The 24115-nt window shown below is 48.3% G+C and overlaps 1 protein-coding gene across 2 annotated transcripts in view; it reads right to left on the minus strand.

Moving 5' to 3' along the window:
* Window positions 1-24115, minus strand: part of LOC121543361 (palmitoyltransferase ZDHHC17) — a 55136-nt gene that overhangs the window by 29019 nt on the left and 2002 nt on the right. For both annotated transcript variants that reach the window (XM_041853164.2, XM_041853166.2), the window contains one exon: window positions 16885-16988. In XM_041853164.2, coding sequence (XP_041709098.1) covers window positions 16885-16988 — 104 coding nt within the window. The remainder of the gene's footprint in view (window positions 1-16884; window positions 16989-24115) is intronic.

The following is a 24115-nucleotide window of genomic DNA, read 5'->3' on the forward strand; positions in this document are numbered from 1 at the left end:
TAGCCACTAGTCTACAGCAGTGATATGACCTGGAGCAGGGATCGATAGCCACTAGACTACAGCAGTGATAGGACCTGGAGCAGGGATCGATAGCCACTAGTCTACAGCAGTGATATGACCTGGAGCAGGGATCGATAGCCACTAGTCTACAGCAGTGATATGACCTGGAGCAGGGATCGATAGCCACTAGTCTACAGTAGTGATATGACCTGGAGCAGGGATCGATAGCCACTAGTCTACAGCAGTAATATGACCTGGAGCAGGGATCGATAGCCACTAGTCTACAGCAGTGATATGACCTGGAGCAGGGATCGATAGCCACTAGTCTACAGCAGTGATAGGACCTGGAGCAGGGATCGATAGCCACTAGTCTACAGCAGTGATATGACCTGGAGCAGGGATCGATAGCCACTAGTCTACAGCAGTGATAGGACCTGGAGCAGGGATTGATAGCCACTAGTCTACAGCAGTGATATGACCTGGAGCAGGGATCGATAGCCACTAGACTACAGCAGTGATAGGACCTGGAGCAGGGATCGATAGCCACTAGTCTACAGCAGTGATATGACCTGGAGCAGGGATCGATAGCCACTAGTCTACAGCAGTGATATGACCTGGAGCAGGGATCGATAGCCACTAGTCTACAGTAGTGATATGACCTGGAGCAGGGATCGATAGCCACTAGTCTACAGCAGTGATATGACCTGGAGCAGGGATCGATAGCCACTAGTCTACAGCAGTGATAGGACCTGGAGCAGGGATCGATAGCCACTAGTCTACAGCAGTGATATGACCTGGAGCAGGGATCGATAGCCACTAGTCTACAGCAGTGATATGACCTGGAGCAGGGACCGATAGCCACTAGTCTACAGCAGTGATATGACCTGGAGCAGGGACCGATAGCCACTAGTCTACAGCAGTGATATGACCTGGAGCAGGGATCGATAGCCACTAGACTACAGCAGTAATATTACCTGGAGCAGGGATCGATAGCCACTAGTCTACAGCAGTGATAGGACCTGGAGCAGGGACCGATAGCCACTAGTCTACAGCAGTGATATGACCTGGAGCAGGGATCGATAGCCACTAGTCTACAGCAGTGATAGGACCTGGAGCAGGGATCGATAGCCACTAGTCTACAGCAGTGATAGGACCTGGAGCAGGGACCGATAGCCACTAGTCTACAGCAGTGATATGACCTGGAGCAGGGATCGATAGCCACTAGTCTACAGCAGTGATATGACCTGGAGCAGGGATCGATAGCCACTAGTCTACAGCAGTGATAGGACCTGGAGCAGGGATCGATAGCCACTAGTCTACAGCAGTGATATGACCTGGAGCAGGGACCGATAGCCACTAGTCTACAGCAGTGATATGACCTGGAGCAGGGATCGATAGCCACTAGTCTACAGCAGTGATATGACCTGGAGCAGGGATCGATAGCCACTAGTCTACAGCAGTGATAGGACCTGGAGCAGGGATCGATAGCCACTAGTCTACAGCAGTGATATGACCTGGAGCAGGGACCGATAGCCACTAGTCTACAGCAGTGATATGACCTGGAGCAGGGATCGATAGCCACTAGACTACAGCAGTAATATGACCTGGAGCAGGGATCGATAGCCACTAGTCTACAGCAGTGATATGACCTGGAGCAGGGACCGATAGCCACTAGTCTACAGCAGTGATAGGACCTGGAGCAGGGACCGATAGCCACTAGTCTACAGCAGTGATATGACCTGGAGCAGGGACCGATAGCCACTAGTCTACAGCAGTGATATGACCTGGAGCAGGGATCGATAGCCACTAGTCTACAGCAGTGATAGGACCTGGAGCAGGGATCGATAGCCACTAGTCTACAGCAGTGATATGACCTGGAGCAGGGACCGATAGCCACTAGTCTACAGCAGTGATATGACCTGGAGCAGGGATCGATAGCCACTAGTCTACAGCAGTGATATGACCTGGAGCAGGGACCGATAGCCACTAGTCTACAGCAGTGATATGACCTGGAGCAGGGACCGATAGCCACTAGACTACAGCAGTAATATGACCTGGAGCAGGGATCGATAGCCACTAGTCTACAGCAGTGATATGACCTGGAGCAGGGACCGATAGCCACTAGTCTACAGCAGTGATAGGACCTGGAGCAGGGACCGATAGCCACTAGTCTACAGCAGTGATAGGACCTGGAGCAGGGACCGATAGCCACTAGTCTACAGCAGTGATAGGACCTGGAGCAGGGATCGATAGCCACTAGTCTACAGCAGTGATAGGACCTGGAGCAGGGACCGATAGCCACTAGTCTACAGCAGTGATATGACCTGGAGCAGGGACCGATAGCCACTAGTCTACAGCAGTGATATGACCTGGAGCAGGGACCGATAGCCACTAGTCTCCAGCAGTGATATGACCTGGAGCAGGGACCGATAGCCACTAGTCTCCAGCAGTGATAGGACCTGGAGCAGGGATCGATAGCCACTAGTCTACAGCAGTGATATGACCTGGAGCAGGGATCGATAGCCACTAGTCTACAGCAGTGATAGGACCTGGAGCAGGGATCGATAGCCACTAGTCTACAGCAGTGATATGACCTGGAGCAGGGATCGATAGCCACTAGTCTACAGCAGTAATATGACCTGGAGCAGGGATCGATAGCCACTAGTCTACAGCAGTGATATGACCTGGAGCAGGGATCGATAGCCACTAGTCTACAGCAGTGATATGACCTGGAGCAGGGATCGATAGCCACTAGTCTACAGCAGTGATATGACCTGGAGCAGGGATCGATAGCCACTAGTCTACAGCAGTGATATGACCTGGAGCAGGGATCGATAGCCACTAGTCTACAGCAGTGATATGACCTGGAGCAGGGACCGATAGCCACTAGTCTACAGCAGTGATATGACCTGGAGCAGGGACCGATAGCCACTAGTCTACAGCAGTGATATGACCTGGAGCAGGGATCGATAGCCACTAGACTACAGCAGTAATATGACCTGGAGCAGGGATCGATAGCCACTAGTCTACAGCAGTGATAGGACCTGGAGCAGGGACCGATAGCCACTAGTCTACAGCAGTGATATGACCTGGAGCAGGGATCGATAGCCACTAGTCTACAGCAGTGATAGGACCTGGAGCAGGGATCGATAGCCACTAGTCTACAGCAGTGATAGGACCTGGAGCAGGGACCGATAGCCACTAGTCTACAGCAGTGATATGACCTGGAGCAGGGATCGATAGCCACTAGTCTACAGCAGTGATATGACCTGGAGCAGGGATCGATAGCCACTAGTCTACAGCAGTGATAGGACCTGGAGCAGGGATCGATAGCCACTAGTCTACAGCAGTGATATGACCTGGAGCAGGGACCGATAGCCACTAGTCTACAGCAGTGATATGACCTGGAGCAGGGATCGATAGCCACTAGTCTACAGCAGTGATATGACCTGGAGCAGGGACCGATAGCCACTAGTCTACAGCAGTGATATGACCTGGAGCAGGGATCGATAGCCACTAGTCTACAGCAGTGATATGACCTGGAGCAGGGACCGATAGCCACTAGTCTACAGCAGTGATATGACCTGGAGCAGGGATCGATAGCCACTAGACTACAGCAGTAATATGACCTGGAGCAGGGATCGATAGCCACTAGTCTACAGCAGTGATATGACCTGGAGCAGGGACCGATAGCCACTAGTCTACAGCAGTGATAGGACCTGGAGCAGGGACCGATAGCCACTAGTCTACAGCAGTGATATGACCTGGAGCAGGGACCGATAGCCACTAGTCTACAGCAGTGATATGACCTGGAGCAGGGATCGATAGCCACTAGTCTACAGCAGTGATAGGACCTGGAGCAGGGATCGATAGCCACTAGTCTACAGCAGTGATATGACCTGGAGCAGGGACCGATAGCCACTAGTCTACAGCAGTGATATGACCTGGAGCAGGGATCGATAGCCACTAGTCTACAGCAGTGATATGACCTGGAGCAGGGACCGATAGCCACTAGTCTACAGCAGTGATATGACCTGGAGCAGGGATCGATAGCCACTAGACTACAGCAGTAATATGACCTGGAGCAGGGATCGATAGCCACTAGTCTACAGCAGTGATATGACCTGGAGCAGGGACCGATAGCCACTAGTCTACAGCAGTGATAGGACCTGGAGCAGGGACCGATAGCCACTAGTCTACAGCAGTGATAGGACCTGGAGCAGGGACCGATAGCCACTAGTCTACAGCAGTGATAGGACCTGGAGCAGGGATCGATAGCCACTAGTCTACAGCAGTGATAGGACCTGGAGCAGGGACCGATAGCCACTAGTCTACAGCAGTGATATGACCTGGAGCAGGGACCGATAGCCACTAGTCTACAGCAGTGATATGACCTGGAGCAGGGACCGATAGCCACTAGTCTCCAGCAGTGATATGACCTGGAGCAGGGACCGATAGCCACTAGTCTCCAGCAGTGATAGGACCTGGAGCAGGGATCGATAGCCACTAGTCTACAGCAGTGATATGACCTGGAGCAGGGATCGATAGCCACTAGTCTACAGCAGTGATAGGACCTGGAGCAGGGATCGATAGCCACTAGTCTACAGCAGTGATATGACCTGGAGCAGGGATCGATAGCCACTAGTCTACAGCAGTAATATGACCTGGAGCAGGGATCGATAGCCACTAGTCTACAGCAGTGATATGACCTGGAGCAGGGATCGATAGCCACTAGTCTACAGCAGTGATATGACCTGGAGCAGGGATCGATAGCCACTAGTCTACAGCAGTGATATGACCTGGAGCAGGGATCGATAGCCACTAGTCTACAGCAGTGATATGACCTGGAGCAGGGATCGATAGCCACTAGTCTACAGCAGTGATATGACCTGGAGCAGGGATCGATAGCCACTAGTCTACAGCAGTGATAGGACCTGGAGCAGGGATCGATAGCCACTAGTCTACAGCAGTGATATGACCTGGAGCAGGGATCGATAGCCACTAGTCTACAGCAGTGATATGACCTGGAGCAGGGATCGATAGCCACTAGTCTACAGCAGTGATATGACCTGGAGCAGGGATCGATAGCCACTAGTCTACAGCAGTGATATGACCTGGAGCAGGGATCGATAGCCACTAGTCTACAGCAGTGATAGGACCTGGAGCAGGGATCGATAGCCACTAGTCTACAGCAGTGATAGGACCTGGAGCAGGGATCGATAGCCACTAGACTACAGCAGTGATATGACCTGGAGCAGGGATCGATAGCCACTAGTCTACAGCAGTGATATGACCTGGAGCAGGGATCGATAGCCACTAGACTACAGCAGTGATAGGACCTGGAGCAGGGATCGATAGCCACTAGTCTACAGCAGTGATATGACCTGGAGCAGGGATCGATAGCCACTAGTCTACAGCAGTGATATGACCTGGAGCAGGGATCGATAGCCACTAGTCTACAGTAGTGATATGACCTGGAGCAGGGATCGATAGCCACTAGTCTACAGCAGTAATATCAATCAATCAATCAATTTTATTTTATATAGCCCTTCTTACATCAGCTAATATCTCGAAGTGCTGTACAGAAACCCAGCCTAAAACCCCAAACAGCTAGTAATGCAGGTGTAGAAGCACGGTGGCTAGGAAAAACTCCCTAGAAAGGCGAAAGCCTAGGAAGAAACCTAGAGAGGAACCAGGCTATGAGGGGTGGCCAGTCCTCTTCTGGCTGTGCCGGGTGGAGATTATAACAGAACCATGCCAAGATGTTCAAAAATGTTCATAAGTGACAAGCATGGTCAAATAATAATCAGGAATAAATCTCAGTTGGCTTTTCATAGACGATCATTAAGAGTTGAAAACAGCAGGTCTGGGACATGTAGGGGGTTCCATAACCGCAGGCAGAACAGTTGAAACTGGAATAGCAGCAAGGCCAGGCGGACTGGGGACAGCAAGGGAGTCACCACGGCCGGTAGTCCCGACGTATGGTCCTAGGGCTCAGGTCTCTCAGTTGGCTTTTCATAGCCGATCATTAAGAGTTGAAAACAGCAGGTCTGGGACAGGTAGGGGTTTCGTAGCCGCAGGCAGAACAGTTGAAACTGGAATAGCAGCAAGGCCAGGCGGACTGGGGACAGCAAGGTGTCATCATGCCCGGTAGTCCTGACGTATGGTCCTAGGGCTCAGGTTCTCAGAGAGAAAGAGAGAACGAGAGAATTAGAGAGAGCATACTTAAATTCACACAGGACACTGGATAAGACAGGAGAAGTACTCCAGGTATAACCAACTAACCCCAGCCCCCGACACATAAACTACTGCAGCATAAATACTGGAGGCTGAGACAGGAGCGGTCCGGAGACACTGTGGCCCCATCCGAAGAAACCCCCGGACAGGGCCAAACAGGAAGGATATAACCCCACCCACTCCGCCAAAGCACAGCCCCCCGCACCACTAGAGGGATATCCCCAACCACCAACTTACAATCCTGAGACAAGGCCGAGTATAGCCCACAGAGGTCTCCACCACAGCACAAACCAAGGGGGGGCGCCAACCCAGACAGGAAGATCACGTCAGTAACTCAACCCACTCAAGTGACGCACCCCTCCCAGGGGACGGCATGAAAGAGCACCAGCAAGCCAGTGACTCAGCCCCTGCAACAGGGTTAGAGGCAGAGAACCCCAGTGGAGAGGGGAACCGGCCCGGCAGAGACAGCAAGGGCTGTTCGTTGCTCCAGCCTTTCCGTTCACCTTCACACTCCTGGGCCAGACTACACTCAATCATATGACCTACTGAAGAGATAAGTCTTCAGTAAAGACTTAAAGGTTGAGACCGAGTCTGCGTCTCTCACATGGGTAGGCAGACTGTTCCATAAAAATGGAGATCTATAGGAGAAAGCCCTGCCTCCCGCTGTTTGCTTAGAGATTCTAGGGACAATTAGGAGGCCTGCGTCTTGTGACCGTAGCGTACGTATTGGTATGTACGGCAGGACCAACTCGGAAAGATAGGTAGGAGCAAGCCCATGTAACGCTTTATAGGTTAACAGTAAAACCTTGAAATCAGCCCTTGCCTTAACAGGAAGCCAGTGTAGGGAAGCTAGCACTGGAGTAATATGATCAAATTTCTTGGTTCTAGTCAGGATTCTAGCAGCCGTATTTAGCACTAACTGAAGTTTATTTAGTGCTTTATCCGGGTAGCCGGAAAATAGAGCATTGCAGTAGTCTAACCTAGAAGTAACAAATGCATGGATTAATTTTTCTGCATCATTTTTGGACAGAAAATTTCTGATTTTTGCAATGTTACGTAGATGGAAAAAAGCTGTCCTTGAAACAGTCTTGATATGTTCGTCAAAAGAGAGATCAGGGTCAAGAGTAACACCGAGGTCCTTCACAGTTTTATTTGAGACGACTTTACAACCATCTAGATGAATTGTCAGATTTAACAGAAGATCTCTTTGTTTCTTGGGACCTAGAACAAGCATCTCTGTTTTGTCCGAGTTTAAAAGTAAAAAGTTTTCAGCCATCCACTTCCTTATGTCTGAAACACAGGCTTCTAGCGAGGGCAATTTTGGGGCTTCACCATGTTTCATTGAAATGTACAGCTGTGTGTCATCCGCATAGCAGTGAAAGTTAACATTATGTTTTCGAATAACATCCCCAAGAGGTAAAATATATAGTGAAAACAATAGTGGTCCTAAAACGGAACCTTGAGGAACACCGAAATGTACAGTTGATTTGTCGGAGGACAGACCATTCACAGAGACAAACTGATATCTTTCCGACAGGTAGGATCTAAACCAGGCCAGAACTTGTCCGTGTAGACCAATTTGGGTTTCCAGTCTCTCCAAAAGAATGTGGTGATCGATGGTGTCAAAGGCAGCACTAAGGTCTAGTAGCACGAGGACAGATGCAGAGCCTCGGTCTGACGCCATTAAAAGGTCATTTACCACCTTCACAAGTGCAGTCTCAGTGCTATGATGGGGTCTAAAACCAGACTGAAGCATTTCGTATACATTGTTTGTCTTCAGAAAGGCAGTGAGTTGCTGCGCAACAGCTTTTTCTAAAATTTTTGAGAGGAATGGAAGATTCGATATAGGCCGATAGTTTTTTATATTTTCCGGGTCAAGGTTTGGCTTTTTCAAGAGAGGCTTTATCACTGCCACTTTTAGTGAGTTTGGTACACATCCGGTGGATAGAGAGCTGTTTATTATGTTCAACATAGGAGGGCCAAGCACAGGAAGCAGCTCCTTCAGCAGTTTAGTAGGAATAGGATCCAGTATGCAGCTTGAAGGTTTAGAGGCCATGATTATTTTCATCATTGTGTCAAGAGATATAGTACTAAAACACTTAAGTGTCTCTCCCGATCCCAGGCCCTCGCAGAGTCTTGCAGATCCAGGACAGCTAAGCCCTGGAGGAATACGCAGATTCAAAGAGGAGTCCGTAATTTGCTTTCTAATGGTCATGATCTTTTCCTCAAAGAAGTTCATGAATTTATCACTGCTGAAGTGAAAGCCATCCTCTCTTGGGGAATGCTGCTTTTTAGTTAGCTTTGCAACAGTATCAAAAAGAAATTTTGGATTGTTCTTATTTTCCTCAATTAAGTTGGAAAAGTAGGATGATCGAGCAGCAGTGAGGGCTCTTCGGTACTGCACGGTACTGTCTTTCCAAGCTAGTCGGAAGACTTCCAGTTTGGTGTGGCGCCATTTCCGTTCCAATTTCCTGGAAGCTTGCTTCAAAGCTCGGGTATTTTTGTATACCAGGGAGCTAGTTTCTTATGACAAATGTTTTTTCGTTTTTAGGGGTGCAACTGCATCTAGGGTATTGCGCAAGGTTAAATTGAGTTCCTCAGTTAAGTGGTTAACTGATTTTTTGTCCTCTGACGTCCTTGGGTAGGCAGAAGGAGTCTGGAAGGGCATCAATTAATTTTTGTGTTGTTTGAGAATTTATAGCACGACTTTTGATGCTCCTTGGTTGGGGTCTGAGCAGATTATTTGTTGCGATTGCAAATGTAATAAAATGGTGGTCCGATAGTCCAGGATTTTGTGGAAAAACATTAAGATCTACAACATTTATTCCATGGGACAAAACTAGGTCCAGAGTATGACTGTGGCAGTGAGTAGGTCCAGAGACATGTTGGACAAAACCCACTGAGTCGATAATGGCTCCGAAAGACTTTTGGAGTGGGTCTGTGGACTTCTCCATGTGAATATTAAAATCACCAAAAAATTAGAATATGATCTGCTATGACTACAAGGTCTGATAGGAATTCAGGAAACTCAGAGAGGAACGCTGTATATGGCCCAGGAGGCCTGTAAACAGTAGCTATAAAAAGTGATTGAGTAGGCTGCATAGATTTCATGACTAGAAGCTCAAAAGATGAAAACGCCATTTTTTTTTGTAAATTGAAATTTGCTATCGTAAATGTTAGCAACACCTCCGCCTTTGCGGGATGCACGGGGAATATGGTCACTAGTGTAACCAGGAGGTGAGGCCTCATTTAACACAGCAAATTCATCAGGCTTAAGCCATGTTTCAGTCAGGCCAATCACATCGAGATTATGATCAGTGATTAGTTCATTGACTATGACTGCCTTTGAAGTGAGGGATCTAACATTAAGTAACCCTATTTTGAGATGTGAGGTATCACGATCTCTTTCAATAATGGCAGGAATGGAGGAGGTCTTTATCCTAATAAGATTGCTAGGGTGAACACCGCCATGTTTAGTTTTGCCCAACCTAGGTCGAGGCACAGACACAGTCTCAATGGGTATGGCTGAGCTGACTACACTGACTGTGCTATTGGCAGACTCCACTAAGCTGGCAGGTTGGCTAACAGCCTGCTGCCTGGCCTGCACCCTATTTCACTGTGGGGCTAGAGGAGTTAGAGCCCTATCTATGTTGGTAGATAAGAGGAGAGCACCCCTCCAGCTAGGATGGAGTCCGTCACTCCTCAGCAGGTCAGGCTTGGTCCTGTTTGTGGGTGAGTCCCAGAAAGAGGGCCAATTATCCACAAATGTTATCTTTTGGGAGGGGCAGAAAACAGTTTAACCAGCGATTAAGTGCTGAGACTCTGCTGTAGAGCTCGTCACTTCCCCTAACTGGGAGGGGGCCAGAGACAATTACTCGATGCCGACACATCTTTCTAGCTGATTTACAAGCTGAAGCTATGTTGCACTTGGTGACCTCTGACTGTTTCATCCTAACATCGTTGGTGCCGGCGTGGATAACAATATCTCTATACTCTCTACACTCGCCAGTTTTAGCTTTAGCCAGCACCATCTTTAGATTAGCCTTAACGTCGGTAGCCCTGCCCCCTGGTAAACAGTGTATGATCGCTGGGTGATTCGTTTTAAGTCTAATACTGCGGGTAATGGAGTCGCCAATGACTAGGGTTTTCAATTTGTCAGAGCTAATGGTGGGAGCCTTCGGCGTCTCAGACCCCGAACGGGAGGAGTAGAGACTAGAGAAGACTCAGACTCAGACTCCGACTACGCTACATAATGGGGAAAACCGGTTGAAGGTTTCTGTCGGCTGAATGGAGCGACACCGGTTGAGCATTCCAACAGTATTTCCCTCCAGAAGCCATGAGAAAGTTGTCCGGCTGCGGGGACTGTGCGGGGGATTTATACTAACGTTACTGTCTGTACTTACTGGTGGCACAGACGCTGTTTCTTCCTTTCCTACACTGAGATTACCCTTGCCTAACGATTGCGTCTGAAGCTGGGCTTGTAGCACAGCTATTTTCGCCGTAAAGGCGATCGTTCTCCTGTATATTATGAGTACAGCGACTGCAATTAGAAGACATCATGTTAATGTTACTACTTAGCTTCGGCTGTTGAAGATGTTGATGAACCATGTCCAGATAAAGCGTCCGGAGTGAAAAAAGTTGAATAAGGGAAAAAAGTTGCGATGGAAAAAGGAAAATAACGTAAAGTTGGCAGCTAAAACGCACAGGAAAATGACTCTTCTGTCTCGGGATAAACGTCCGGGGTGAAAAAGTTTAACGAAAAAAGATGAGTGAGGACAAAACTAAAAAGTTGGTAAATTTGTTGAACACAAAGATTGATTAAACGTTTATTAAAAGTAAAACGTGAATAGTTTGGCAGGTAGCCAAGTAGCAACAAACAGCACCTGGAGCAGGGATCGATAGCCACTAGTCTACAGCAGTGATATGACCTGGAGCAGGGATCGATAGCCACTAGTCTACAGCAGTGATAGGACCTGGAGCAGGGACCGATAGCCACTAGTCTACAGCAGTGATATGACCTGGAGCAGGGATCGATAGCCACTAGTCTACAGCAGTGATATGACCTGGAGCAGGGATCGATAGCCACTAGTCTACAGCAGTGATAGGACCTGGAGCAGGGATTGATAGCCACTAGTCTACAGCAGTGATATGACCTGGAGCAGGGATCGATAGCCACTAGACTACAGCAGTGATAGGACCTGGAGCAGGGATCGATAGCCACTAGTCTACAGCAGTGATATGACCTGGAGCAGGGATCGATAGCCACTAGTCTACAGCAGTGATATGACCTGGAGCAGGGATCGATAGCCACTAGTCTACAGTAGTGATATGACCTGGAGCAGGGATCGATAGCCACTAGTCTACAGCAGTAATATGACCTGGAGCAGGGATCGATAGCCACTAGTCTACAGCAGTGATATGACCTGGAGCAGGGACCGATAGCCACTAGTCTCCAGCAGTGATATGACCTGGAGCAGGGACCGATAGCCACTAGTCTCCAGCAGTGATAGGACCTGGAGCAGGGATCGATAGCCACTAGTCTACAGCAGTGATATGACCTGGAGCAGGGATCGATAGCCACTAGTCTACAGCAGTGATAGGACCTGGAGCAGGGATCGATAGCCACTAGTCTACAGCAGTGATATGACCTGGAGCAGGGATCGATAGCCACTAGTCTACAGCAGTGATATGACCTGGAGCAGGGATCGATAGCCACTAGTCTACAGCAGTGATAGGACCTGGAGCAGGGATCGATAGCCACTAGTCTACAGCAGTGATAGGACCTGGAGCAGGGATCGATAGCCACTAGACTACAGCAGTGATATGACCTGGAGCAGGGATCGATAGCCACTAGTCTACAGCAGTGATATGACCTGGAGCAGGGATCGATAGCCACTAGACTACAGCAGTGATAGGACCTGGAGCAGGGATCGATAGCCACTAGTCTACAGCAGTGATATGACCTGGAGCAGGGATCGATAGCCACTAGTCTACAGCAGTGATATGACCTGGAGCAGGGATCGATAGCCACTAGTCTACAGTAGTGATATGACCTGGAGCAGGGATCGATAGCCACTAGTCTACAGCAGTAATATCAATCAATCAATCAATTTTATTTTATATAGCCCTTCTTACATCAGCTAATATCTCGAAGTGCTGTACAGAAACCCAGCCTAAAACCCCAAACAGCTAGTAATGCAGGTGTAGAAGCACGGTGGCTAGGAAAAACTCCCTAGAAAGGCGAAAGCCTAGGGAAGAAACCTAGAGAGGAACCAGGCTATGAGGGGTGGCCAGTCCTCTTCTGGCTGTGCCGGGTGGAGATTATAACAGAACCATGCCAAGATGTTCAAAAATGTTCATAAGTGACAAGCATGGTCAAATAATAATCAGGAATAAATCTCAGTTGGCTTTTCATAGCCGATCATTAAGAGTTGAAAACAGCAGGTCTGGGACAGGTAGGGGTTCCATAACCGCAGGCAGAACAGTTGAAACTGGAATAGCAGCAAGGCCAGGCGGACTGGGGACAGCAAGGAGTCACCACGGCCGGTAGTCCCGACGTATGGTCCTAGGGCTCAGGTCTCTCAGTTGGCTTTTCATAGCCGATCATTAAAGAGTTGAAAACAGCAGGTCTGGGACAGGTAGGGGGTTTCGTAGCCGCAGGCAGAAACAGTTGAAACTGGAATAGCAGCAAGGCCAGGCGGACTGGGGACAGCAAGGTGTCATCATGCCCGGTAGTCCTGACGTATGGTCCTAGGGCTCAGGTTCTCAGAGAGAAAGAGAGAACGAGAGAATTAGAGAGAGCATACTTAAATTCACACAGGACACTGGATAAGACAGGAGAAGTACTCCAGGTATAACCAACTAACCCCAGCCCCCGACACATAAACTACTGCAGCATAAATACTGGAGGCTGAGACAGGAGCGGTCCGGAGACACTGTGGCCCCATCCGAAGAAACCCGGACAGGGCCAAACAGGAAGGATATAACCCCCACCCACTCCGCCCAAAGCACAGCCCCGCACCACTAGAGGGATATCCCCAACCACCAACTTACAATCCTGAGACAAGGCCGAGTATAGCCCACAGAGGTCTCCACCACAGCACAAACCAAGGGGGGCGCCAACCCAGACAGGAAGATCACGTCAGTAACTCAACCCACTCAAGTGACGCACCCCTCCCAGGGGACGGCATGAAAGAGCACCAGCAAGCCAGTGACTCAGCCCCTGCAACAGGGTTAGAGGCAGAGAACCCCAGTGGAGAGGGGAACCGGCCCGGCAGAGACAGCAAGGGCTGTTCGTTGCTCCAGCCTTTCCGTTCATATCACAGCAGTGATATGACCTGGAGCAGGGATCGATAGCCACTAGTCTACAGCAGTGATAGGACCTGGAGCAGGGATCGATAGCCACTAGTCTACAGCAGTGATATGACCTGGAGCAGGGATCGATAGCCACTAGTCTACAGCAGTAATATGACCTGGAGCAGGGATCGATAGCCACTAGTCTACAGCAGTGATATGACCTGGAGCAGGGATCGATAGCCACTAGTCTACAGCAGTGATATGACCTGGAGCAGGGATCGATAGCCACTAGTCTACAGCAGTGATATGACCTGGAGCAGGGATCGATAGCCACTAGTCTACAGCAGTGATATGACCTGGAGCAGGGATCGATAGCCACTAGACTACAGCAGTGATAGGACCTGGAGCAGGGATCGATAGCCACTAGTCTACAGCAGTGATATGACCTGGAGCAGGGATCGATAGCCACTAGTCTACAGCAGTGATATGACCTGGAGCAGGGATCGATAGCCACTAGTCTACAGTAGTGATATGACCTGGAGCAGGGATCGATAGCCACTAGTCTACAGCAGTGATATGACCTGGAGCAGGGATCGATAGCCACTAGTCTACAGCAGTGATATGACCTGGAGCAGGGATCGATAGCCACTAGTCTACAGCAGTGATAGGACCTGGAGCAGGGATCGATAGCCACTAGTCTACAGCAGTGATATGACCTGGAGCAGGGATCGATAGCCACTAGACTACGAGCAGTGATAGGACCTGGAGCAGGGATCGATAGCCACTAGTCTACAGCAGTGATATGACCTGGAGCAGGGATCGATAGCCACTAGTCTACAGCAGTGATATGACCTGGAGCAGGGATCGATAGCCACTAGTCTACAGCAGTGATATGACCTGGAGCAGGGATCGATAGCCACTAGTCTACAGCAGTAATATGACCTGGAGCAGGGATCGATAGCCACTAGTCTACAGCAGTGATATGACCTGGAGCAGGGATCGATAGCCACTAGTCTACAGCAGTGATATGACCTGGAGCAGGGATCGATAGCCACTAGTCTACAGCAGTGATAGGACCTGGAGCAGGGATCGATAGCCACTAGTCTACAGCAGTGATATGACCTGGAGCAGGGATCGATAGCCACTAGTCTACAGCAGTGATAGGACCTGGAGCAGGGATCGATAGCCACTAGTCTACAGCAGTGATATGACCTGGAGCTGGGATCGATAGCCACTAGTCTACAGCAGTGATATGACCTGGAGCAGGGATCGATAGCCACTAGTCTACAGCAGTGATATGACCTGGAGCAGGGATCGATAGCCACTAGTCTACAGCAGTGATATGACCTGGAGCAGGGATCGATAGCCACTAGTCTACAGCAGTGATATGACCTGGAGCAGGGATCGATAGCCACTAGTCTACAGCAGTGATATGACCTGGAGCAGGGATCGATAGCCACTAGTCTACAGCAGTGATATGACCTGGAGCAGGGATCGATAGCCACTAGTCTACAGCAGTGATATGACCTGGAGCAGGGATCGATAGCCACTAGTCTACAGCAGTAATATGACCTGGAGCAGGGATCGATAGCCACTAGTCTACAGCAGTGATATGACCTGGAGCAGGGATCGATAGCCACTAGTCTACAGCAGTGATATGACCTGGAGCAGGGATCGATAGCCACTAGTCTACAGCAGTGATAGGACCTGGAGCAGGGATCGATAGCCACTAGTCTACAGCAGTGATAGGACCTGGAGCAGGGATCGATAGCCACTAGTCTACAGCAGTGATAGGACCTGGAGCAGGGATCGATAGCCACTAGTCTACAGCAGTAATATGACCTGGAGCAGGGATCGATAGCCACTAGTCTACAGCAGTGATAGGACCTGGAGCAGGGATCGATACCCACTAGTCTACAGCAGTGATATGACCTGGAGCAGGGATCGATAGCCACTAGTCTACAGCAGTGATAGGACCTGGAGCAGGGATCGATAGCCACTAGTCTACAGCAGTGATATGACCTGGAGCAGGGATCGATAGCCACTAGTCTACAGCAGTGATATGACCTGGAGCAGGGATCGATAGCCACTAGTCTACAGTAGTGATATGACCTGGAGCAGGGATCGATAGCCACTAGTCTACAGCAGTGATATGACCTGGAGCAGGGATCGATAGCCACTAGTCTACAGCAGTGATATGACCTGGAGCTGGGATCGATAGCCACTAGTCTACAGCAGTGATATGACCTGGAGCAGGGATCGATAGCCACTAGTCTACAGCAGTGATATGACCTGGAGCAGGGATCGATAGCCACTAGTCTACAGCAGTGATATGACCTGGAGCAGGGATCGATAGCCACTAGTCTACAGCAGTGATATGACCTGGAGCAGGGATCGATAGCCACTAGTCTACAGCAGTGATATGACCTGGAGCTGGGATCGATAGCCACTAGTCTACAGCAGTGATAGGACCTGGAGCAGGGATCGATAGCCACTAGTCTACAGCAGTGATAGGACCTGGAGCAGGGATCGATAGCCACTAGTCTACAGCAGTGATATGACCTGGAGCAGGGATCGATAGCCACTAGTCTACAGCAGTGATAGGACCTGGAGCAGGGATCGATAGCCACTAGTCTACAGCAGTGATAGGACATGACAACAAGGCTGATAAGGTGACAGCTTGAGGTTGTTTTCCACACTGGATGTCAATGTTAGAGGTGCTTAAAGGTTTCTCTAACAGCCGATCTGTGGTCACATTTCTCAGCCATACAAACTAACTGTAATCTGTGTACAGATCCAGAAATACTTTCAAATAGTTAAATGTATTTAGCTTGGGGTTTACACTTTGGGGACTATTCCTTTGGTTCCGTTGTAAAAGGGCAAACTAAATTGAGCACATGTCAAATACTTGACCTACCGGGAGACTAATATGTATTTGACCTAGCCAGGTCTGCTCTCTACTGTAAACTCATTCCCGGCTGTAAACCCTCTTCAGGAGGAAAGTTAACATAGATTTAGGAACACTGGGGGAATCACATAATAGCTGTACAGTACATCTCACATTTAACTGGGAGAGCCTTGAGCTGAAATGCCAGCATCTCTTAGCCACAAGTCTGGGGAGCCACTTGGATGCTGCAGCACTTTCTCAAGCAGTTAGGCCTATGTGCTGGAGAATAACGGAAATAATGTTTGCCCTGTTATATAATTAAGATAACTATACCCCAACAGGAAGTGTTTTTAAAACCAGTTGTAGAATGAGGAAAAGGTCTCTCCAGCCCACATTACTTGCATACCTTTAACCACACTGGCCAAGCTTTACGCACACACACACGGTGGTGCGTGGGTACTCACTGCGTGGCTTTGACGATGTCCCAGGTACTGTAGTCATCCACGTGGCTCTTGCGCCCCACATTCTCACTGTAGCCATGGTTATAGTGACTCTGGGGCTTGAGTTCCTGTTGGGAGAGAGGGGTGGCAAGGGTGAGAGAGGAGAGAGAGAAAAAAAATCCATGAGTTTCATCAATCCATGCCTTGCCTGGACCCAGTGGGCCTACACAGACGTCACAGTGTCATCTCACGAGAACAAGCGCACAAGAGATTGAATGAGCGAGAGAGAGAGTTGGAGGAGGCTGTGTCGTGTTCTGTGGATGATGGGCACCAGAGAGCCGCGGACGCCCACATAGGGCCTTCACATTCAATTAGCCTCCACTGCAATGCCATGGCAACGTCATTTAACCTCCCCCTCCCCCTGGGAGGGCTGCTCTACTGCAGCCTTGCTCTGACTGGTAAATACACATCACATCCCAGTCCTCATTCGGTCTCTATAACCTTCACTGAACAACACTACTAGTCCAGGAGAATGCACATTTTGGGTCATTAGCATTTTCATAAAAGCATGAAACTTGGTTCACGTGTACAGCTTTAGACTGTAAACAACCATAATAGGTCTAGATTCCTACTAAATCTATTTTCCTATGAAAGGCCCTGCGGCAGACTAACGTCCTGTCCAGGGGGTGTGCTTGTACATCAAGCTGCCCCACGCTACAGAATCAGGAGATGGGCTCCTGTCCTATTGGCATTATGGATTGGACAAGGCTTACTAGTACAAGCTTACTTCCTACAAAATGTGAGGTATAATTTTACAGCCCGACAGCAATTCCATATCTAAAAGCCATAGGACCTACACATCAGCAACACTGATTCTGAATTAAAACTAATGTACAAAATACTTGGTAAATGATGAATCATATAGACCTACAGTAGGCGATAAGGATGAAGATCTGATGGAAAAGATACTTGGTAAACAGTTAATGTGGAGTAAGGACTATAATGAGATCATTAAATATGTATAGTAATCTATAATCTAGTAATCTACAGGCTAGCCTGAAGGGAGGAGAGGGGGTAGAGATGACTGGAGGATGGAGAGGGGTGAAGGGAGGAGAGGGGGTAGAGATGACTGGAGGATGGAGATGGGTGAAGGGAGGAGAGGGGGTAGAGTGACTGGAGGATGGAGATGGGTGAAGGGAGGAGAGGGGGTAGAGATGACTGGAGGATGGAGATGGGTGAAGGGAGGAGAGGGGGGTAGAGATGACTGGAGGATGGAGAGGGGTGAAGGGAGGAGAGGGGGGTAGAGATGACTGGAGGATGGAGATGGGTGAAGGGAGGAGAGGGGGTAGAGATGACTGGAGGATGGAGAGGGGGTGAAGGGAGGAGAGGGGGTAGAGATGACTGGAGGATGGAGATGGGTGAAGGGAGGAGAGGGGGTAGAGATGACTGGAGGATGGAGATGGGTGAAGGGAGGAGAGGGGGTAGAGATGACTGGAGGATGGAGATGGGTGAAGGGAGGAGAGGGGGTAGAGATGACTGGAGGATGGAGAGGGTGAAGGGAGGAGAGGGGGTAGAGATGACTGGAGGATGGAGATGGGTGAAGGGAGGAGAGGGGGTAGAGATGACTGGAGGATGGAGAGGGGTGAAGGGAGGAGAGGGGGTAGAGATGACTGGAGGATGGAGAGGGGGTGAAGGGAGGAGAGGGGGTAGAGATGACTGGAGGATGGAGAGGGGTGAAGGGAGGAGAGGGGTAGAGATGACTGGAGGATGGAGAGGGGTGAAGGGAGGAGAGGGGGTAGAGATGACTGGAGGATGGAGATGGGTGAAGGGAGGAGAGGGGGTAGAGATGACTGGAGGATGGAGAGGGGTGAAGGGAGGAGAGGGGGTAGAGATGACTGGAGGATGGAGAGGGGTGAAGGGAGGAGAGGGGGTAGAGATGACTGGAGGATGGAGAGGGGGTGAAGGGAGGAGAGGGGGTAGAGATGACTGGAGGATGGAGAGGGGGTGAAGGGAGGAGAGGGGGGTAGAGATGACTGGAGGATGGAGAGGGGTGAAGGGAGGAGAGGGGGTAGAGATGACTGGAGGATGGAGAGGGGTGAAGGGAGGAGAGGGGGTAGAGATGACTGGAGGATGGAGAGGGGTGAAGGGAGGAGAGGGGGTAGAGATGACTGGAGGATGGAGAGGGGTGAAGGGAGGAGGCAGGTCAGGCAGATGTCCAGATGCTACCCTGGGCCCTCTGATGGTGTAGAGGAGAACTTTACCCTCTGGTAGTCTTTCAAAAGGCCCTCAAATCACATCCATGCTCCCTGACATATAATAATATAATATGCCATTTATCTGACCAAAGCGACTTACAGTAGTGCGTGCATAGCCTTCATTTTCTTATGGGTGGCCCCAGTGGGTATCGAACCCACGACACTGGCGTTGCAAGAGCCACACTCTACCAATTGAGCTACACATGACCATAAGGTATCAAACTTGTCAATTGAAAACAATGGAAGCCAAACTCTGGCCTGAGGGAGAACAGAGCTAGGTATGGGAAACATTAGCCTATAGTAAGAGTCTTCATCAGAATAGCTACAGCCGCAAAGAGTGGAATTATGGTGAGTCTGCCAGCATCCTGCTAAGGATACGTTTTTTTAAACCACAAATTTGCTTTCTGCGAGGAACGGATTGGGGCCATTTCATGCACTGTTATGTCGTTGAGAGCGTTAAGGAACAGGATCTGAAAAAATGCTGAGAAACAGGTCCAAGCAACTTCCTCCAGGAACAGAGATGGGTTATTTTGCTGGTGAGGCCATAACGGCCTGTCGCTCCAATCAAATCAAATGTTATTTGTCACATGCGCCGAATACAACAGGTGTAGACCTTACAGTGAAATGCTTACTTACAAGCCCTTAACCAACAATGCAGTTCAAGAAATAGAGTTAAGAAAATATTTACTAAATAAACTAAAGTAAAAAATTAAATAACAATTAACACAATAAAATAACAACAACGAGGCTACAGTGAGGGGAAAAAGTATTTGATCCCCTGCTGATTTTGTTCGTTTGCCCACTGACAAAGAAATGATCCGTCTATAATTTTTATGGTAGGTTTATTTGAACAGTGAGAGACAAATCTTTTTTCCCCTCACTGTATATACAGGGGGTACCGGTACAGGTTAGTCGAGGATAAATCTAGCAGTAACTACATTATCTGACAAGGTGGAGGATGGTTTGGCAATACAACAAACCCCTAAAGACAAAGAGCAAAAAAGCTAGGGCTATTTTAGATCAGTAGCCAATGATATGATCAGATCAGCATGTCAGTCTCCAGCCATGGGTGTTAGCTAAGGGACAAGGGGGCTTGACTAAGGGCCTCAATGGGCACGTCTTAAGCGCCTCAAAGACAGCTAGGCGTGAGAGACAGTAAGGGTGCCTGAAGCCACCCATGCACAATCAGCCCTGCAGCCTCTGCTAGTTGTTAATCCACTCGACGAGGCAATGCGCAGCAGAAGTGGCGAGAACATTATATCTAGGAGTTTTTATACCATCCAGTTGACTCACGATTTGAATCTTGTCTGTTTAAGAAGCAGTGATCTAGGGAGGTTCTCTGTCAATAGGGACATATGGCACGCTCACCCCAGGGGACGGTGTCATGCAGTCGGATCTAAAAATACTGAATATCAAAAAGACGCTACAAATAAATCTAACCTGAATGTCGCCTATGGAGTTGAGTAGCATTGTATTAGCTGCAGTATCCCCATAATGGGCTAATGTGCTCTTCTCTTCCGTTTAGTGTCAGATTTTTTTTATAGACATAAACAAGCATCATCTAGAACATTCAGAGTACAGGTCTGTGACGATGTTCCTGTATTCCCATCTTTACAAGTTAGGTCAAATCATTTAGTCAACTAGGGGATTTTCCAGCATCTGTAGCCTATACTTTGTAAATACAATCTCTGGATCCAGTCTTCATCACCAACACTTTAAATACATTCCACCATTTGTTGCACCTGACCCACTGACTAAAGTTTGTTCAGGGCAGAGGGCACGTGTCCTTGACCATCGTAGAGTACACGTGACACGCTCATAATCTATTGAAGCTGCTGCTACGTCCTTTCAGTAGCTAGGGGTTGCCACTAGATTGTGCAATGACTGTTGGCTCTTCTTCAAACCAAATGAGGTCCGGAAGCACGGAGAGGATAAGGCTTAACTAACCACAGTGGACGGGCCCAATCTAAACAATCTCAAATGAAGGCCATATACAATAGTCAAGCCACACAGTTTGATTTAATGGGAGGACAATGGCTGAGTGAGAGAGGATGCTACCTGGACTGGAGAACTTCCATGTTAAAGAAGCAACGATAAGGATCCCAAAGAGAAACTGACTCCGTTTTCTACATTATCTGTGCCGTCTATTGCCTCCATTGACGTTATGAATCCAGCGACGGAGCAAGATTCTGTAGTCAATCATTTGCATTTTAAAACTGGGTCAGGAGCCTAGGAGTTAGGCTATGGCTGCATCCCAAAGGGCACCCTATTCCCTATATAGCCTAGTGCACTACCTTTGACCAGGGTCCATAAGGCTCTAGTCAAAAGTAGTGCAGTATGTAGGTAATAGGGAACCATTTGGGACACAGCCTATACAGAGCAGAAAACACAGGCCTAGACAGAGAGAATAAGGGAACTTGAGTATCAAACACTCGTATCCAAGGGTAGCTTATTGATGTGCATCTCTCTGGGACTCCCTAGAGTACACCAGATGTTCACCACAAAACTGAGCAGGTGGATGATGGTGGTGTCATGTGGTACTTGAATTTCACACATCTCTCTATTAGAGATCAACCAGAGAACAGTAAAGGCTTTTCATTCAAATACAAAATCAGGGAGACAGGCCATAAATGCATAGCCTATATCAGAGACGCACAACATTTAGGCCTAGGCTATGCTGCATTAGTGGAGATGGCTTTTCCACAAAGCCACATGACAGCTTTGGAGGAGTCTGAAAAAGCCTTTTGTCAACCTGCTGAAATTCAGACCAGGGCACTAAGGCCCAAGGCTTTTTAACAGCAACAACAAGGTTGAGGCAATAAGCATAGGCCAACACTATTCTTGACAATCTGGGAAAGTGTAACCTCTATCCAGGGATTAACCGATGTGATTGCAGGTGGCTGTGTTGTTAACGCCTTCATCACACTGACAGCGTCATTGCTGCATCATGGTACACTGCATCACCTGGATACGTGTGCAACAAAAGTTCAACATTCACCTTCTGCAACCATTTCTGTCAAGCCGTCTACGCATACAGTTTGACAGATATGTTCGATAAATCCAGCGTATGCACCACACAGAACGCACTACAACTGCCTCTGCAACGCAATGCTGCAAGGCAAATACAGCGTTCCATTGGAAATGAATGTACTTCTGGTGTGCCAAAATGCAACGACGCTGTCAGTGTGATCGAGGCGTAATGCTTCCTCTACTTTGACAATAGAACGCTAGATAATCCTGAGTTTAGGTGGTCTATCACTACAGCAACACCCAACCCTCCGCAGGTTAAACATGCCTTGTGGTTTCAGGTCTCACTCTCTCCTAACGGACATGCTGTTGTTTTGTTCCACTGCAAAGTTGGCCATAACAGAGGTAGAGCGTCCGATGGGATTTTAATGCAAGGTGACATTGTTTTCGGTTACCCTCCTTCACCCTCAGGCCCAACTGCCCTGTGCTGGACCAAAGGCAAAATCTAATATAGGCAAAGTCACCCTACGTATATACATCAGTAATTGTGACATCATGTCAAAAGAGCCTGCAAAACCAGTAAATGGAGAGGACTGAGGCTTGACATATCAAAAATGCAAAAGCAATGTGCATTAACCACAAGAGTAACAAAAAGAGAAAGCAGAAAAACTGAAAGCATCTAGCCAACATAGCCCCATTTGGCAGCAACTTGGTGTGAGTCTAATACCAGGAAAATGGGCTTTTCTTTGAGAGAGAATGTTCAGTCAGTGTGTGAGTGTGTGGCTGTGCCAAGTGATTTACAAAAGGAAAGGTGGCACTATTTAATGCCCATTGGTTGTCTTTCAAATATTGGCCTTTTCAAATAAATGGCTGTTTCTGTGGCTTGCTGCCAGCCCCGGACTGAAAACTTAGGACTTTTTGCACCAAGACTAGAAGGGGGAAATTAGCTTCCTACACCAGGTGGTGTAACAAGTTGGCCATCACAAGTGAGTTAGTAAACCATGAATAATTTACAATGACAGGTTCCCTGTACTGGCCCATTCTTACGAAAACAGATCTAATGTTTGTTAATACGTAAAAATGTATGCGCACATGACTAAGTCGCTTTGGATAAAAGCATCTGCTAAATGGCATATTACTATTATATTATTATTAATCAAGTGTCAAGTGACCTGAAACAAGTTATATTTTGAATGCCATGTTGTCCATATCCTTGCACTCCAAATAGTTAAATGCATTTACACAAATATCAACAAGGCAGCTAATTTTGAGGACTGAGCCAAAAGGCCATTTGCCAGGCCACATTTTATAGGCTATATAGACTAAAATGCCAAATATGACGTGCTCAACTCTTACTAAGTTCTGTGAATAAGTCTTGGGTGCTGTATAAATTAGCCCAGAAGTAATCGGACGGCCAGCACTTAAATAAAGGGTAGCTTGCTAGCACGCTGTATTTATCTCAGCAGTCACAATGGATGCATTTCGGCCATTAAGCCGATCTACACACAGATAAGGCCTAAAGATAGTCAGATCTGAAATATTTGGAATAAAGCTAGAACATAAATATAACTATTGTTTCACAATTAAATGTATTCACAACATGATATTCAAGTGTTTATTCCTGTGCTATGGGCTAAACATATATAGGGCTGACTAGCTACTAGCTACCTAGCTGGTAACATATTTAGCTAGCTAGTTTATTGGCCCTAACTAGCTAACCCATTAATATGTTTATCTGGCTACATGTAAACATGCTGAATGTTGGCTAAGGACAGAGAAGTTTAATGCAATTGCCGTTCCATGACAAATAGTGTCACTGACATGGTTAGCCACGCTAACTACATAGCTAGGCCCGCACCCATCTCTGTTTGCATGCTAACGTTGCATCACCGACCAAGCAACATGACATTTCAGCACAAGTCATTTTTCGGGCTGCAGCAAAGCCCTGCTTGTTTGACGACAATAAATCAGCATATAGCTACCTACAATCTCTTTGTCGGTAATTCAGTTATTTGCAAGATAGCTTATCTGTT

The sequence above is a fragment of the Coregonus clupeaformis genome, chromosome 28 (genome assembly GCF_020615455.1).
Source record: "Coregonus clupeaformis isolate EN_2021a chromosome 28, ASM2061545v1, whole genome shotgun sequence".
NCBI classification, from domain to species: domain Eukaryota; kingdom Metazoa; phylum Chordata; class Actinopteri; order Salmoniformes; family Salmonidae; genus Coregonus; species Coregonus clupeaformis.